At 36.5% G+C, this 17028-nt stretch overlaps 1 protein-coding gene across 1 annotated transcript; it reads left to right on the top strand.

Annotated features, from left to right (window-relative positions):
* The first annotated feature begins 3387 nt into the window (after positions 1–3387).
* LOC129272769 (serine/threonine-protein phosphatase 2A 55 kDa regulatory subunit B delta isoform-like) lies at positions 3388–16794 on the top strand. Its single transcript, XM_054909873.2, has 6 exons — positions 3388–3625; positions 5115–5408; positions 8062–8226; positions 9522–9646; positions 13053–13189; positions 14042–16794. The coding sequence occupies exons 1-6, from the start codon at positions 3403–3405 to the stop codon at positions 14322–14324; spliced, it is 1227 nt and encodes a 408-aa protein (XP_054765848.2). The 5' UTR covers positions 3388–3402; the 3' UTR covers positions 14325–16794.
* The last annotated feature ends 234 nt before the right edge of the window (positions 16795–17028 follow it).

Raw genomic sequence — 17028 nt, 5'->3', positions numbered from 1 at the left:
ATTTCAAGATATTTACACGAGGTTTTAGTAAAACATCTGCGCGCCGATTCATCTTATTATGACAATCTTCCTGTTTATTGCGCTATTATCGCGTTCGTTATCGCGATAATAATGCGACGTACGTCTACGAGGTACTTTTTTTTTTTGGTTTTTGTTTGATATCCTTCCGCGCTGGCAATAACGCGCGTGAACGTTAATGAAAAAATAAACGCAGTACGGGCCGGTGCGGCGTTACGTCCGTTAATGGTGTCAACTTTATTTCGAGCTATACTGTACGTGTAGGAATATTTAGTCGATAATTTCAGTCAAGATTGGCAATGATTTCAGAAGGATTTAGCATAAAAAATGGCCAAAGTATGCCACTTTTCTGCGGTTGCTCGTGTCGTATGTGTGGTAATACACGGTGTAATACGTGGCGAGTCACGTGCTTACTATGGGGAAGCTATTGATATATCTGACTTTGGTGAAAACAGTGATTTTGAGCCCAAAACAGACACTAAAGTTGATATTTCTGTTTGTAGACTAGGTCTACGAGAAGGTAAACAACTTCAGCCGGCTCGGTCCGGGTACTAGCGGGGGGAAGATGCCGTTGGGTCTCGAATCATGGGAGTTTGTGAATGTGGTCGATACGTGCAAATAATTCAGGGTATAGGTCGCCGCCGCCCCTAATAATTCAGGGTTCAAAGGGTTAAAGCCATAAGTGAAGAAACATCAATGTAATAACAATCTGACATTAGCAAATCTGAAAATAAACTAATAGTTATCAAATATAATATGAATGTTTATTGCAGATTATGCAAATAAAACAAGATAAAACTGATAGATGGAAATAAACCCAAGTGCAATTCCTCTTTGCAAGAGTTAGTATTGAAACACTTTTCGTTTGAAAATAGTGGTGGAGGAAGCAGTGTTTATCAAGATAAGTGGTGGTCAGAAATCTTCTGTGCTGGTTGGGCCGACCACTGCTGTCCACTGTAACAATAACGCTAAAGTGGAAGATCGGGGGGGGGGGTAATTTTACTGGGTACTTAATAGAAAGCCCATGGAAATATTTGAATAGGGTAATATTTTGACTTGGACAGAGTTATAACATTTAACCACCATTACAATGACCTCTAAAAAGTAAAACCATTTTGCCATTTTGTCAACTGTTTTGTCAACTACTGTAACCCTACATGGTATAAAAATCTTTCCCCAGAAAATGCCAAAAATTCAGATTTCACCTCCATGATCAGCATTCGGCGCAAATGGGAAAAACTAAAAAGGTTTATACATGTATATCCAAGGCCAATGGAAGGTTTCCACGACAGTTTCTCTTGGGACAAATGCTCCGCTCTAGATTCCACGTGTACACTAATCGAATGACCAACTTCAACCCTGGGTTTAACACTATACCCTATCCTAAACCTACATCTTAGATGGAATTAAGCCGGAGCAATTGTTGCTGGAGCAAATGTCATCTCACCAATGAAAGAGGCATTGAGGCCAATCAATATATGTAGGTCATTCAAAGACCTTGGCCTTGGATTAATATAAATCCTGAATTTCTCATTTCATAACCAATTTCTTAACTCTATCAGAGGATCCTTGCCTCTCATTAACCCCTCAGGTTTCATTCTTCTATCATTGCATAATATATTTTTAGTCTTGCAGTGGTGGGCAAGGCATGGGACTATCTGGCATCCTATCACTGCTCCCCCTTTATTGATTTAATTTTAGAAAGTATTTTTTATGATTAGGCAATATTGTACCTATCTGATATCGTATATTTTTATCTGTTTTGAAATGAATAAATAGTTTTTCATTAATTATTGTTACGCTTCTTTTATGGCTGTGTTTACATTTTTGTTTACATCTCTCCCCATCCATGAAGATTAGAATATCCAAAGAAATTGATTATGCGATTGTATGCATATGTATATATTGCCCAATGCTCATGATAAAAAGCAAATTAAGCCGTGTTGGGTTTAACAATATCCTTGTAACATGTACAGTCATTACATGTACATATGATAAATCCCAAATTAATTCTACATGGATGAGTGGTGTATCAATATGTACCTTTGAGGTTGTAGTGTAGTATTTGGATTGGTGTATGATTGTGTGTGAGTTAACTCTACTTGTACATGGAGCGCACATTGGTGTGTATCTGAGGCCTGTGGCAAGGGATTTCCTCTATTGGTATTCATCTTTTTTTTTCACAAGGGGAAGAGAAGTGAAATGGATCAATGACATGATATATCTCTTAAGGAAATCACATACCACCGTCATAGAACCGTACATATAATTTGTAGAGATACTGTAGTAGGCTTCCCTTTTCCAGTAATTGCAACTTTATCGTACCGGTACATGTATTTTACCTTTTATTGTTGTCATGCGCAGTTGAGTGTAAATAAAATAGAAATTGTACAATATTTATGTACAATCATTAATATTATTATTATTATAATTGCAGCCTAATTTATACACATGACATCAAAGAACACTGTATTGAAGATCAGTGTTAATGTTCACATTATTTTATGTGTACCTCCCATCTTTCAACATGTACCTCAGATTATTTCTCCTTTTTTAATTAAAAAAAAAATTATATGTTCTATTGGGTCAACGCGGACCAAGTATAAACAAATAACAAATCAAACATTATTAAACTATTTACAAATAATCATAACATCATTAGAAAAAAACAAAACACGAATGTTAATAATAAACAAAGAAAAAGCGGAAGTTTTATGCAATGGCACAGACATGATATTTAAAATAACTTTGATGGCAAGTATTTGTATGCTTTATACACAGTTAACAGGATACGTACAATGATACACGTGCAGATGACAACAATTATAATTCAAACTTCCATTTCTTAAAATGAGCCGCGAGTTTGTGTCTTTTTTTGGCCACACAAGATTATTTCTCCTTTTGTTAATCATGTACTGTACATGTGTACTTCAATTTTAATATGGTATTTATCATTTACATGCCGCAGTCAATTAATGAAAGACTAGTACTTGTAAATAATGCATGATATTGATGTTATATATGTCTTTGGAATTTGATCCTCTTTTTATTTTGGATCAGGATTGGTTTATTCATTCTTTAATTATTGATTATGTAATTGATCTATTAAACTTTTATTTATATACATGTACAGTTTGTATTTCATTATAAAAAAATATATTTATCTCTATTTTGGTCAGTATATCAAACGAGTGTGGAGAGCTCTCAAGCCTCTCATGGTTGCCAGGAAAATTCCCTGAAAAAAGTGTAAAAATTTTAGCAGAAAAAAAACTATTCTTACATGTACGTATTGATAATAGTCCTCCGGTCTCCAGTGCTGAAAAATCAGTGGCAGACACTAAAAAAAAACCTGTTGAGACCCAAGGGCAGTAGAAATCTACCTACATGTATTCGGACTTTATCAAATTATTATTTGTTTCTTATCTTTGTTTTTTTTTTCAGTCAAGAAATTCCACACCACCAAGGGGTGAATACAATGTGTACAGCACCTTCCAAAGCCACGAGCCTGAATTTGACTATCTCAAAAGTTTAGAAATAGAAGAAAAAATTAATAAAATCAAATGGCTTCCCAGGCAAAATCACGCACATTTCCTTCTTTCAACTAATGGTGAGTTTATTACCTACATACATGTAGAAGTACTTATCATATATTGATTATGTTTTTCACATGTGCATTGTTCAGCTGCCCTTAGATCATTCATTTATGGTTGAAAGCTTGGAGAAAGTTCATAATTGTATGTGGGCGAGCCTGGATGCTTTGAGATGTTATTATAAACATTATTCCATGTATTAAAGTGCGATATGAAAGTAGTAATTTAAAAGGTAGTAGTGCACATCACAACCTGCAGACATGACTAGATAGAAAAAGCAGGTTAGAACTTTTCAATCATATGAACCTACCGTAAGTAACGGTGTATTAACCGCACCCGTGTATTAACCGCACCCCCAACTTTGGACTAAAAAAAAAAAAAAAAAAAAAAATCCTTCTCACATTTACATGCATATTTGAGGTACGAAGAAACAAAAACTAAGTTCAAGATTTCAAAGTATTCAAAGAGATTACCGGTTTGCGGAAATCTGCTGTTCTTGATCAATTCATCTACAAATGTTAGCAAGAAAGAAAGAAATTGGCATTTTTTCCAGTTGTTTTACGGCTTCGTGCCGTCTCTCTCATACGTGGTGCACGGTGTACATGGTATCTTATGAAAAGCAAACAGGAAAGAAAAAAATAAGCTGGCGCGAAACGGGACTTTGAGGGGTTAAAATGAATAGCGCCAGCTTAAGTCGCACTAAAACCACAATACAACGCAAGCTAGCTCTCGGCACTTGCTCAGCTGTGCCTGTGACAATTATTACCGAGAATGCTTGGCGTCTCTTTGAACTTAGCCAGGGAACTTCGCTGCTTTGAATCGAGAATAAAGTCAAAATTAGTGTCATGAAGGTGGGTGCATTTGTTATGGACACTATTTGATTAAGATCGTAATAATCGCTTCCCATTACCCGCGGCTCATACCCCTCTAAACGACATTGCCCTGGGCGGCTACGCCCGGCCACTCGATGTGTTGTGAACTGGCAGACTTCTTAGATGTTCGGGAGGGGTTACGCGGGCGGGCTCAGACCTGTCACCGTGGATAAACCGCACCCCCGACTTTTGCTTATATCCCGCCGAGAAAAAGGTGCGGTTAATACACCGTTACTTACGGTATTACATGTGGGTCAGCAAGTTTCCTAGCCCTGGGGTAATAGTACATGTATGTAAATGTCAAATTATGTAGTATTCAGGAGTAAATTTGAATTGAAAAATATGGTGCACAATAGGGTGGACTTTCATATTACAATTTGCTACATGTAATAGTAGATTTTGAAAAAAAATTTGGAGGGGGGGGGGGGGGGGGTTCCAACCCCTCCCAGCATAGATCATGATTGCAAGTACCTCAGTAACATCTGGTATGTTTATGCAAAGCCAGTATGGTCTTAGCTGCTGTTTCACAAGGATACACCACCTTTAAAAAAAATCACTGATTAATAAAAAAGGTAACTTAAGAATATTGAGCTTTTTAGGTTTTAATGATGTTTTTTGGTTTTCTCCATGTCAGATAAAACTGTCAAATTATGGAAAGTATCTGAAAGGGACAAGAAATGGACGGGTTCGTCCAACCTGATGGGGGAGGATGGAATTCTCCTTGATCCAGCCAGTATCACCTCCGTCAGGTTACCCAAGGTGGAACCCATGGAGCTGATGGTGGAGGCAAGCCCAAGGAGGGTGTTTGCCAACGCACACACCTACCACATCAACTCAATATCCGTCAATAGTGATGGCGAAACGTACATATCAGCGGATGATCTCCGGATTAACCTCTGGCATCTAGGCATCACCGATCAGAGTTTCAGTATCCTTTCCCGATTAAAGAAACCCAAAGGTTTATGATGAGTGGTCACACTGATTGTTGATTGATCCCTCTCAGTTTGTGTTGGTTATCAATCTGATACCAAACACAAATAAATATTAGTTATTTATCTTCATAATCATCACTATCATTTGTTATCGTCATCATTATCATCATCATCATCATTATCATCATCATCAACATTATCAACACCATTAATATAATCATCATCATCATCATCATAATGATCATCATTTGATTTGATTTGATTTGATTTGATTTGATTTTATTCACCAACGATAACAACATATTTACAGATGTTTACATATTACATTATTATGTCATGCATATAAATATTACAGAAATGAAACATACATGTATATGTTAAGAGCTGATAAAAGGGACCAGAAAATAGCACAAGTGCTAGTCGAGCCTGGCCCCTACACATATTAGTAATATAGGCGAATATTGAACTTTAAAGTATGTTTTTTTTTAAAACACAACAACTACAAAAAAACAAAATAAAATTATGAGTGTAACATTTTATGTTATATACAGAGCAATATGATAAGTTATTGATTTAATAAATGATTTTGTAATGAATTCCTGAAATCGTTTCTGGATACTTTTAGTTTGATGGCTAATGGTACATTATTCCAGTAATCACTTCCTAAGAAAGATAGAGAGAATTGTCCTTGAGTAGTCCGTAATTTTGGTAAATGTACTTGTCGACCTTCTTTTTGTCTTGTTGGGTATCTATGCTCTATTACATCGCAATAATCTACTAAAGAGTGAGGTAAGTTATTATTACCCAGGTCATACATGAAGGTACATATAGATAAATTGTGCATTTCAAATACATTTAGGATCTTTAAATTTTGAAATAATACACATGTATGAGCTCGCCACTCACTGAATGTGATGGCACGTACTGCCATTTTTTGGGTGTAAAATATACAATTTAAGCTACTCTTGTAAGTACTCCCCCACACCTCGATTCCATAAGTTATGTGTGGCTCTATGAATGCCTTGTATAATAATACTAATGTATATTTTGGTACAAAATGTCGCAACCGAAATATAATTCCTACTCTTTTACGTATACATGAATTAACTATTCTAATATGGTTCTTCCAAGTTAGATGTTTATCTATTGTTATACCTACAAAAGTTGCTTCATTAACCTCTTCAATCTCCTCTCCGGCTATTTCCAATTTACCAGCTAGTCTAATATTTTTCCTTCTGCTACCAATCAACATGAATTTCGTTTTCATAGAGTTGATAGTAAGCTTGTTTGCAACACACCATTCTTGTATTTTATTTATGTTAATATTGACTTCATTTACATCAATTTCATCTTGTCCAGCTGGGAAGGTATGAAATAGATTAGAATCGTCTGCAAATAATCTGAAATTGAAATAATTAGAAACAGATGGTAGATCGTTTATATACAGTAAAAATAATGTTGGTCCTAGAACCGAACCTTGAGGAATGATTTCCATTTTCTTAGAGACTGTCTCTTCATATTGAACAAACTGATATCTTCCTCTAAGATAGTCTTCGAACCATTTAAGCGGGAGACCGCGTATTCCATAGTGAGAGAGTTTGTTGATTAAGACATTATGATTGATCGTATCAAATGCTTTTTTGAAGTCAATGAATATCCCAAGTGTAGCTTTACTCTCATCAATTGCTTTTAAGAGAGTGTTGGACAAATTTATTAATGACAACTTAGTACTGTACTTCTTACGAAAACCATACTGGTGGTGGTAAAAAGCATTGTTTGTTTCTAAAAACTGTACTAATCGCCCGTTTGCTACTTTTTCGAAAACCTTTCCGAGCACTGGCAAAACAGATATTGGTCTATAGTTTCCAGGTTCATCTTTTGGTCCCTTTTTGTGGATAGGCGTAACTTTTGCTATTTTCATTTCATCTGGTACCCTCCCACATTCTAAAGATAAATTAAAGATATATGCCAGGACACCTGAAATGTAAACAGCACTATCTCTTAACAATCGTGCTGGTAAATTATCATGACCACAAGCTTTCTTTTCATCTAGAGTTACAAGATGATTAAAAACCTCATCCTCAGTCACAGGTTTCCAAAATAAAGAATTGTTAACTCTTGCCCCTAAGTAACGTCTATGTGACACATTTTCATTTGGCAAAGTATCTGCTAGATTCGGACCAATATTTACAAAGTAGTTATTGAATTCATTGACAATATCATTTATAGATGTAATGAGGTTATTGTCTCCATTGACCTTTTTGATAAGCCTGTCTACTTCAACAACCCTTGAATTTTTTTTCTTTCCAACCAATAATTCATTAATGATTTCCCATGTCTTACTCGTGTTACATCGGTTTTCATATAGTAAATTGGTGTAATAAGTACGTTTTGCATTCATAATGATAATGATAATGATAATGATAATGATAATGATAATGATAATCATCATCATCATCATCAACATCATCATCATCACCACCACCACCGCCGCCGCCATCGTCATCATTATCATCATCATTAAGGGCGGTGATTAAGGTCATCGTCATCATCATTTCTTAGGCACTCTGATCAGTAGTAATCACAATCTGTATTTAGTATGAAAAAAATATGGAAATAATATTTTACCTTTAACCCTGCGCCTCTCAGATATTGTAGATATAAAACCAGCCAACATGGAGGATCTAACAGAGGTCATCACGGCGGCTGAGTTCCATCCAAAGGATTGTAATTTATTTGTGTATAGCAGTTCCAAAGGAACTATTAGGGTATGTGACATGCGCCAGTCCGCACTCTGCGACCAGAGCGCTAGAAGTAAGTACCACTCTACAACCAGTCTGTCTTTTTTTTTTTTGGTTTTTCACTTTGTGTTAAAGCATTCATTCAATCCAATCGACATTCATGTTGATTCTATTACAGTGCTGAATACAACATACATGTATGTTGCTATCTACATGTAACTATCCAGATGTATTCCAGAGTTTTTGAAATAAGTTTTGAAAGAGTATTTATCAAGCTCCATCCCTTAAGAAAAAGAATGCTCAGATCTCATCCCTGCAGTGACATCTACTGATAAGAATCAGCGTCACTAATATTTTACAGTATACTGTAGTATACATGTTATTAATAGCCCAGCACATACAATAGAATTCCATGTTTTCCTACAATACCTTCACATTGCCTTTCTTTTGCTGGTGATGCTACAATACTGTATGTCTGACATTACACCTTTTATGATTAGATGGTTAAAAATTTCAGTCAGCTTGCCAAAGCAACTTAAACTTTCCCTTTAATAAATCACAATTAACTGATAATGTCACTGTAAGAATGAGATCAGAAGCTTTTTTCTATGTGTACGGAACTGAACTGGCAATGACACATTGCCAGTTTAAATGGTGTTTCACAGCCATTTGCCCCCGAGTTAGATGCAATCAAACCTCTTTATTATAGAGTTTACCTAATTTGTTTCAGTGGGTTTTAACAAGTTGGGTATTGCTTAGCTATGCAAGCACAATTCAAAAGAAATAAGCGAATGTTGTAACCCACTTAAAGCGAATTGGCAAAACTCAATTACATAGAACTCTGTTTCTGATTGCATTAACTTTGGGGGCAAACTGTCATGAACCGCATTCTGAACAAGCATTGTGTGATTACCCATTTGGCAAGTTGAAAAATATTCTTTCAAATATTATTTCAAAATCTTTGGTTATAAACATACGAGTTGTATTTAGCACTGAGCATCATATTTTCAAATTTATGTTTTTGAGGGGAGGGGGGGGGGGGGAGGTAGTTTGTGTTTGATACAATGAAAGTGAATGCATCAATTGTTGAATTACATGGCTGGAATCATATCTCACTTTTTTATCTGCAACATTATGTGTTGAAGAAAAGAAAATCACCCTTTATTTGCATGTTATTTCTTTTCTTTTTCTTTTAATTAAAAAATCTAAACCCCATTTCTTGTAATAGCAGCTATTGAGAACAGGATCCCATATCTTTTGACCAAAAACTGGTCATTAATATATATGTACTTTTTAAGGTCTATTGATAACAAATTTGTTGGTCACTCATTAGTTCATGACTTTTTAAACATATATTTTGTTTTGTAGTCTTTGAAGAACCGGAGGATCCGAGCAATAGGTCATTCTTTTCAGAAATTATTTCATCAATATCAGATGTCAGGTTTAGTCACAGTGGTAGATTTCTTATATCAAGAGACTATCTTTCAGTAAAGGTAAGACAATTATTTTTTAGACCAATGCTTTCAATTCTCTGCTTACCTTTTCATTTGCTTCAAGAAATTTGAACCTCCATTCACAGGTGATGAAATCAATAGTTGTTTTCAAGCAATTTTATTCCATTGTATCACATCACCAGTTAATTGGTAGTAAAGGCATTTTTATCAATGTGGCTCTTTTGGCCAATAATCATTTGCCATTTTATGGTACAGTATGTTATTTAAACATAAAAGAGGAATTCCTTCTTTATATTCTATTTTCAGCCAGAGAAAATTACCCTTTTTGTTTTCAAATGGACCCATTCTTAATAATATTTGTTTTCATCTAAAATCAATTCTATGTGACATCACTTCAACATGTCATTGCAAGAGCACCCTTAACACCAGACTTGCATGCACGCAAACACACCCTTCGCAGCACTCATAAGTGCATTGCGTAAGGGCGTTCTTGTACCGACATGAGAACGTAATATTAGCATGGACTTACTACAGAGGTGAGCTCACTACAATGTACCGCATTTGATAAATGGAATACCTCTCAAACTATAGTACAAAGAAACAAGCAGCGTAATAGGTAAATGTAATAGGGCTAAACAGGATATCCTCTGCTGTTCATACTGCATATCTGTCAATTTCCTGCTTGTTAACATGTACATCTTACATTGCCTTTTATTCCATTGTACTATCATACCTTTAATCCATGTAATGCAATATGTCCCCAATTATATTTGTATTTTTCTAACCTTAACGAAACGGAACGTACATGAAGCTGTTAAATAGAGGCAGTGTGATGCCAACATTCATAGTACACCCACACACACCGAACACATACATGATTTTATGTGTATGTATTTTAAAAAAAAAGCCTTTGTGTGTAGTCACCCATATGATACTGTATAATATTGTCAAATTAATGAGTAGTCTATTCATAGAAAGATGTCTACTTCTTACTGTGGTAATTATTCATGTTAATAGTCAAATGTGCAATATTGTGTTTGTATTTCCATGAAGTAAAAATTAAACATGGTTAGATTGAAAAAAAAATTGTCCCAAATCTATAAAGGCTGTTTTGAATGTGTAGTTTGAAATTTTGTTTTATCCTTCGATTATGGTCAATTCATTGTGAGTATTGAGAAAATGTCTGGGAATGAATGAATGCGCTCTTTATCATGGGGTGCTATATTCATGAATGTCACTCGGGATACTGCATTTAAGATCCAAGTGTTGAGATGAACAGTGTACTCATTAATGCCGTAACATTTTTAGCAAGCATCATGTGGCATGCTATGGTACAATCACACATTCACTATTCAAAGCTTTCTCAATATACATGTCTTACATGATGAATTGACCATACATCTCAGTGGGAGAAATCTCTGTGTGTTTTCAAACGACAGATTCAAAACCCCCCTTGTGGATTCAGGCCTACATGTATGTAGGTCCATTTCATTTCTCATATTCCAGAATGAAGTTCATGTTTTGTTTCTCGTAACAGGAGCACAAAGCAATTTAAGATCATCCAGTCAGAGACAATCCCATATTCATCGTTCAAATATCAAACATGTGCCTTAATTGAATTTTAAAGTTTACCCCAACAGCAAATTGTTATTGAATAATACTAAACTTATAATGGAAGCTGGATGAAATAAGTTCAGACATTTTAAGTTTCTCATAGTTTTACAAAATGTTGATATCAATATACTAACATTGGAGATTTGCAAGTGAGAGAACCAATGATGTCACGCTATCAACTATTTTTGTGTCGTAATTTATTGGATTGAAATGGCTACACCTAGGGCTGGGACTAAAACCCGGGTACCCGGGTCCCGCCCGGAAGCCTCGGGTACCCGGGTAGAAAAATCAATACCCGATACCCGAAAATTGCTCACCAGTATAACGTACATGTATTTGATTTGTATTGCGTAGTGTAAGACATGATTGTAACTCATCACAAAAGTACACAAGTCTCATTTTGAATCTCACCAATTACCCTCGAAATATCCATAAATATACTAGTTTTTCAAGTGATGATGATGTGACTGAGATCGTTCAATCGTCGCCATGTTTCTTTTGCAGCGCAGTGACGTCATCCAGCTACTGCGACGCAAGCCAATTTATGCATGAAAATATAGTAAGCATGCGCATTGCAAGCCTCAGCCCCACAGAGTATTCCGTCAAAACAAGTCTGCAATACTCTGTGACCTCATACCAAAATCGACCTAGAATTCCACTTTCCTTTATTTCATATGAATTATGAAAGGTATTCTCAGAGGATCTATCGCTACGTGAACAAAGTCAATTGATTTCCGGGTTTCGGAGCATACGAAGCGCCAGCCAATCACGTTCTTGATACCATTTTCAGTTCATCATAAACCGAAAATGGTAACACGATCGTGATTGGCTGGCGCATTTGACGCTCCGAAACCCGGAAATCAATTGACTTTGTTTACGTAGCGATAGATTCTACAAACTCACGAACACGATGTAATATCGACGCTACTTCGTAAGATTTTGACGGAAAAGCAAGAAGTAATAAAAATTTGCTTACCTGTGCGGTATCGGTGAGAAAACAGATCCTCTGAGAGTACATTTTATAATTCATATGAAATATAGAAAAGTGTAATTCTAGGTCGATTTTGGTACGAGGTGACAGATAATTGCAGACTTGTTTCGATGGAATTCTGCGTGGGGCACGGGAGGCTTGCAATGCGCATGCCTACTATATTTTCATTCATAAATTGGCTTGCATCGCATTGGCTTGATGACGTCACCTATGGGGTTTTCCACCAGTCATATTTCGAGCGACATGATTTTCGGGTACCCGCCCGAAAATTACCACGGGTACCCGAAAAGAAAAAAAACGAAAGTCCCAGGCCTAGCTACACCTCTCATTTGTAAATATTTCAAATTATATTTTTAAAATAGTGTGTGACATTACCTTCTTGATACACATATCCTGTGTTGTGCATATCTCTGTTTTGTGAAGCTAAGTGAAACTTTTCATATCGCACATCCAATTTTGATTTAGTTTTCAGTGTTGTAGGTGTTAATGATTTTTCCTTTGTTTCTGTTGTATAAATAATTGGTCTTTGACAGTCATGTGAAACTAAAAGACCCTTATTCTCAAAAGTGGTTCCAATTGTGTTATGGTACAAATCCATGGATTAAGTAGATTTCCTTTTTTATCATCATGACTCCTTAGCGCCCTTTGGCAAAAGCGTAGATTTATTTGGATTTTTCTTTGTACACGATTTACTTCGCGTAATTATGTATATAAATCTGCATAGTCCATGGCTTTGTACCATGGTACAATTGAAACCTCTTTTGAAAATACGGGCCAAAGAGTAAGATTCTGACAATGCATATCTTAGCTTGCCTGTCTTTCTGTCATTCTGTATCTAAGGTGTGGGATCTTCTTATGGATTCCAAGCCAGTAGAAACCTTTCCCGTCCACGAGTACCTTCGAAGCAAGCTATGTTCTCTCTATGAGAATGACTGCATATTTGACAAGTTTGAGTGTGTATGGAATGGCTCAGACAGGTGAGTAGTTTGTTTGTAACATAGGGCTGGTTTAATGAAATTGTTTTAACCCTAACTTGGCTTTGCTTGCTATTTTACAAGGGGGGGGGGCTGATGATTCATAGCATTTGCATGGTGGTGTAATGGCCAGATTTTTTTTTTTTTTTTTGGGGGGGGGGGAATGTGGGTAGGCCTTCAAAGAACGAACAGTAGTGTTGATGGTTCTAAGTGTTTGACTAGTGCCATCATTGTCTGAATTCACCAAGATGGTTTTGAATCCTTGTTCTGAAACCAGTGTTTATGCAGATTTCAGATTAAGTAAGCCTAATTTCGCATACATTTAGAATCAGTCCAATTATGAATTAATGTTTTTGTCACAGGGTTCCAGATATGTTTGTTTAAAGATTACAGCATTGATCAGCCCACTGTTTATGTTTATAAATCAAGTGGCTTTTTCGGTGGCTTGGCTTTTAGTTGTACATGTATTGATGTTGAACACAGATTATAATCAGAAGCTTAACATCCTGTTCTGAAGGGACTTGAGACATGAAAGGCCATGGCAATTCCTGTTGTTTTGGATAGTCTTAAAATGTACTGCTTATGTAATGACCTGTTGGAAGATTGAGTCATCTACAATTGTTAAGTTTGATTTTAAAACCAAGACCTCCCAGTATGATTGCACTATATCAATAGAGGGTGTGTTTTCTCAAATGCAATGTTTTGTTGATTAGAAATGTATTCTGTCACAACCTTCTGTTCATCCCTAATGCCTGTGGGTCATGTATACACTACTTTCAAGATATTGAAGAGGATGAAAATGAAATGCAATTTTCATTAAATTTCTCTGTCTTTTCCACCATTCTTCCCCTTCAGTTCAATCATGACAGGCTCATACAACAACTTCTTCAGGATATTTGACCGCAGCACGAGTCGTGACGTCACCCTGGAGGCCTCCCGCGAGAACACGAAACCTCTCCAAGTGCTGAAGCCGCGGCGGGTCGGCACCGGCAGCAAGCGGAAAAAGGACGAGATCAGCGTTGACAGCCTGGACTTCAACCGCAAGATCCTCCACACTGCATGGCACCCGCGGGAGAACATCCTGGCAGTAGCAGCTACAAATAACTTGTACCTCTTCCAAGAGAAGCCTCCCAGCTAAGCCATGGCCTTACTTGCACCACCTTTACTGTAGTCTCTTTGGAAATATAGAATCACCCTCTCTACATAGAGAAAGAGAGGGACTTATAGGTTATTTGAGAAGTGATTTGGGAAGGACAGATTTATGTTCAAGTGTTTGGGTATTGGTCGGCATGGCATTGAGTGACTGGAACAACAAACAACTCCCATTGGAAATCAAGTCGGATGTCTTGCTACGAAGACTGCAGTATATTACTTGCCTTATGGAGCTCCATAACGTAAATAGTCCCCATGTAATCTCTTTAGTATATGACAGAAATATTCTCTGACAAACTTGACGGCAACATACGTGAATATTAGAGATGAATTGTTATAGATAAATACAATACCAAAATTACGTAAGATTCATATTGCATTGGTAATATATTTGTGCTTTTCAGTTGTCTGTATGCAATTACTTTCCACTTTGCACAAATGACATGATTTACATTAATATTCACCAGCGCCCAGTCAGGGTTGGTGTTTAAAAAAAAACAATAACATCATTATCAGAATGATTTAAAAACAATGTTTGTAAAAAAAAAATGCCTGATCATAAACCCCCATGTAAAGAAAATGATGCAAACTGCTAGATTTGTCCTCTGGAAAGAAAAGAAGTTATGATACAATATACGTTGATATGTTACTTTCCCGTCTAACAAAGAAGGAAAATAATGTTGATTTCAGTATGGTATTTAAGTAGCCTCTGAGCCTGAGGGATACAATATGTATGCTTGGTGATAGAACTATGTATCTCAAACAAGTTGAATGTCGAAGAAAGTATAAGTCTGGCTACCTTATCACGACATCTCATGTTTAAGTCTTCTTCACTTCTCACTATTCTGATGTCTTGACTAGGTATGATTTAATTAATCTTTCTTGATAACCTTATTTCCAATCCAAAGGGAAATGCTGTTTTTCTATTTTTGAGCAGATTCATCCTTTTTTTCCAGTTATAGGAGTTGGGAGGTCTGTATACTGGCTCATTTGTGGAGAAAAATAATTCTATGGCATTTGGACAGGAAATGACTTTCTGGAACAGTCAAAAGGGACTTTCCCCAAAATTTGAGGGACATTGTCTGGTCACATCGGGAGTGATATGCAATGTAACATGTCTGAGTAAGATGAAGATTCGTGAGTGTATGAGTTGCAGAATATGGTTAGTGTGTGGTATTTAGTCTCATTGGTCATCAATGCTGAAGAGAATTAGGTGCTACTTCACTGCTCACCATAGATGATCACCATACTGATCAACCCAATTGATAAGAAAACTGTTCAAGAAATGGCATACCCCAAGGGGAATAGAGAGAAACAAAGAAACATATTCTATTTTAAGCAAGTGGAATCAGACTGGTGTTTCATAAAGCTGTTCCTAATGTTACAAATTACTTTTGGCATGACTGGAACATGTTCTTAGGTGCTATAAAGTCAGCTACATAGGGATATTTAGCACAAGAAAGGATAACCAGTCAGGCATACTTGTTTGTAAGTTATGAACAGCTTCATGAAGCACGTTTCATGAAAGAAATTGTCAGACGTTTTATCCCACAAGTACTGTTTTATCCAACAGTTACCATGGTAACAGTGCCTCTCAGCCAATCATAATCAAGGAAATGTGTCGGACCTGACAACTTGTCGGACAAAAATGTTGATGAAACGCTAACTAGGAATGGAGTTAGGCTTGGAGTTTTGGTTGATGAGGCTGCTGGGAGATGGTTTCTCTCTTAACCCTAAAATGGCCGGGGGGGGGGTTGAATCAACCCCCCCCTCAACATTTTCTGCGATCATTCCGCCGCGCGAGATTTTTTGACCGCGCCACTCGCAGAGTTTATACTTTTAAGTCTCGCGCATCTTTTGAGACCAAATTTACGACACCCGGGTACGCGGTTCCGAAATTACGCAACATTTTGTAAGTGCATGTCAGCCCAAAAATTGTTCCAAAACGTGATTTTGTGTACAAAGTCAATGCAAATTGAGTTTTCTCATCTTATTCATAAAGATATGATTATTTTTACTTTAAACAGCTGAAAGCAATTGATTTTAGCATAATTATGCTTCAAAAAGGTTATGCAATAAATCTGGTGAAAAAAAAGAAGAAAAACAAAAGGTTGAAAAACAAAAAAATACATAAGAAATTCATAAAACAATAAAATACATAAGAAATTGATTTCCAAACCGAAGTTTTTTTCAATTGCCATTGTTAAGAATGCTACAAAGAATATTTTAACCAAAAATTAGCATTCTAGGGGCTTTATTTAGTGAATTAGAGCAAAAAGTATGATTTATGCATAAATTAGCATAATTAATTCATATAAAATAAAATCTCATTATTTTGGAAAATTTTACCATACAGCCTTGTAGATTACATCGCACACTACCAGACTGCAAATTTTTGCGGCGCTCGCGCGATCGGCGGTCGAGATCTCAGGGGGGGGGTTGAATCAACCCCCCCCCCCCCGGCCACAGAACAGCCAAAAAAGCCCGGCCTAGTTAGGGTTAAGAGTTTGTACATGACTCTGACCAAATCCATCCTCCACTCCATCCCCGATTGCAGTACATGTATGTCAGTGATAACATTTCAAGAAGCAAACAAAAACTGGTTTCACTTGATAGGCCATTCTTGTTTGAGACATTCCAGCCCCGTAAAACTCGGGGGTTGGATGGTACCTGAGAAATTGAAATTACTC

This window comes from Lytechinus pictus, chromosome 12 (assembly GCF_037042905.1).
Source record: "Lytechinus pictus isolate F3 Inbred chromosome 12, Lp3.0, whole genome shotgun sequence".
Lineage (NCBI taxonomy): Eukaryota > Metazoa > Echinodermata > Echinoidea > Temnopleuroida > Toxopneustidae > Lytechinus > Lytechinus pictus.
Note: the sequence above shows the minus strand (reverse complement) of the source record. Positions and strands in the feature narration are given on the sequence as shown.

What these genes read in the sequence shown, in the direction of transcription:
- LOC129272769 (XM_054909873.2), top strand. Translation starts at nt 3,403, where the DNA reads ATGTATTCGGACTTTATCAAATTATTATTTGTTTCTTATCTTTGTTTT. An exon ending in TTTCCTTCTTTCAACTAATG is followed by an intron (nt 3,626 to 5,114) that starts GTGAGTTTATTA and finishes TCTCCATGTCAG; the next exon opens with ATAAAACTGTCAAATTATGG. An exon ending in GTATGGAATGGCTCAGACAG is followed by an intron (nt 13,190 to 14,041) that starts GTGAGTAGTTTG and finishes CTTCCCCTTCAG; the next exon opens with TTCAATCATGACAGGCTCAT.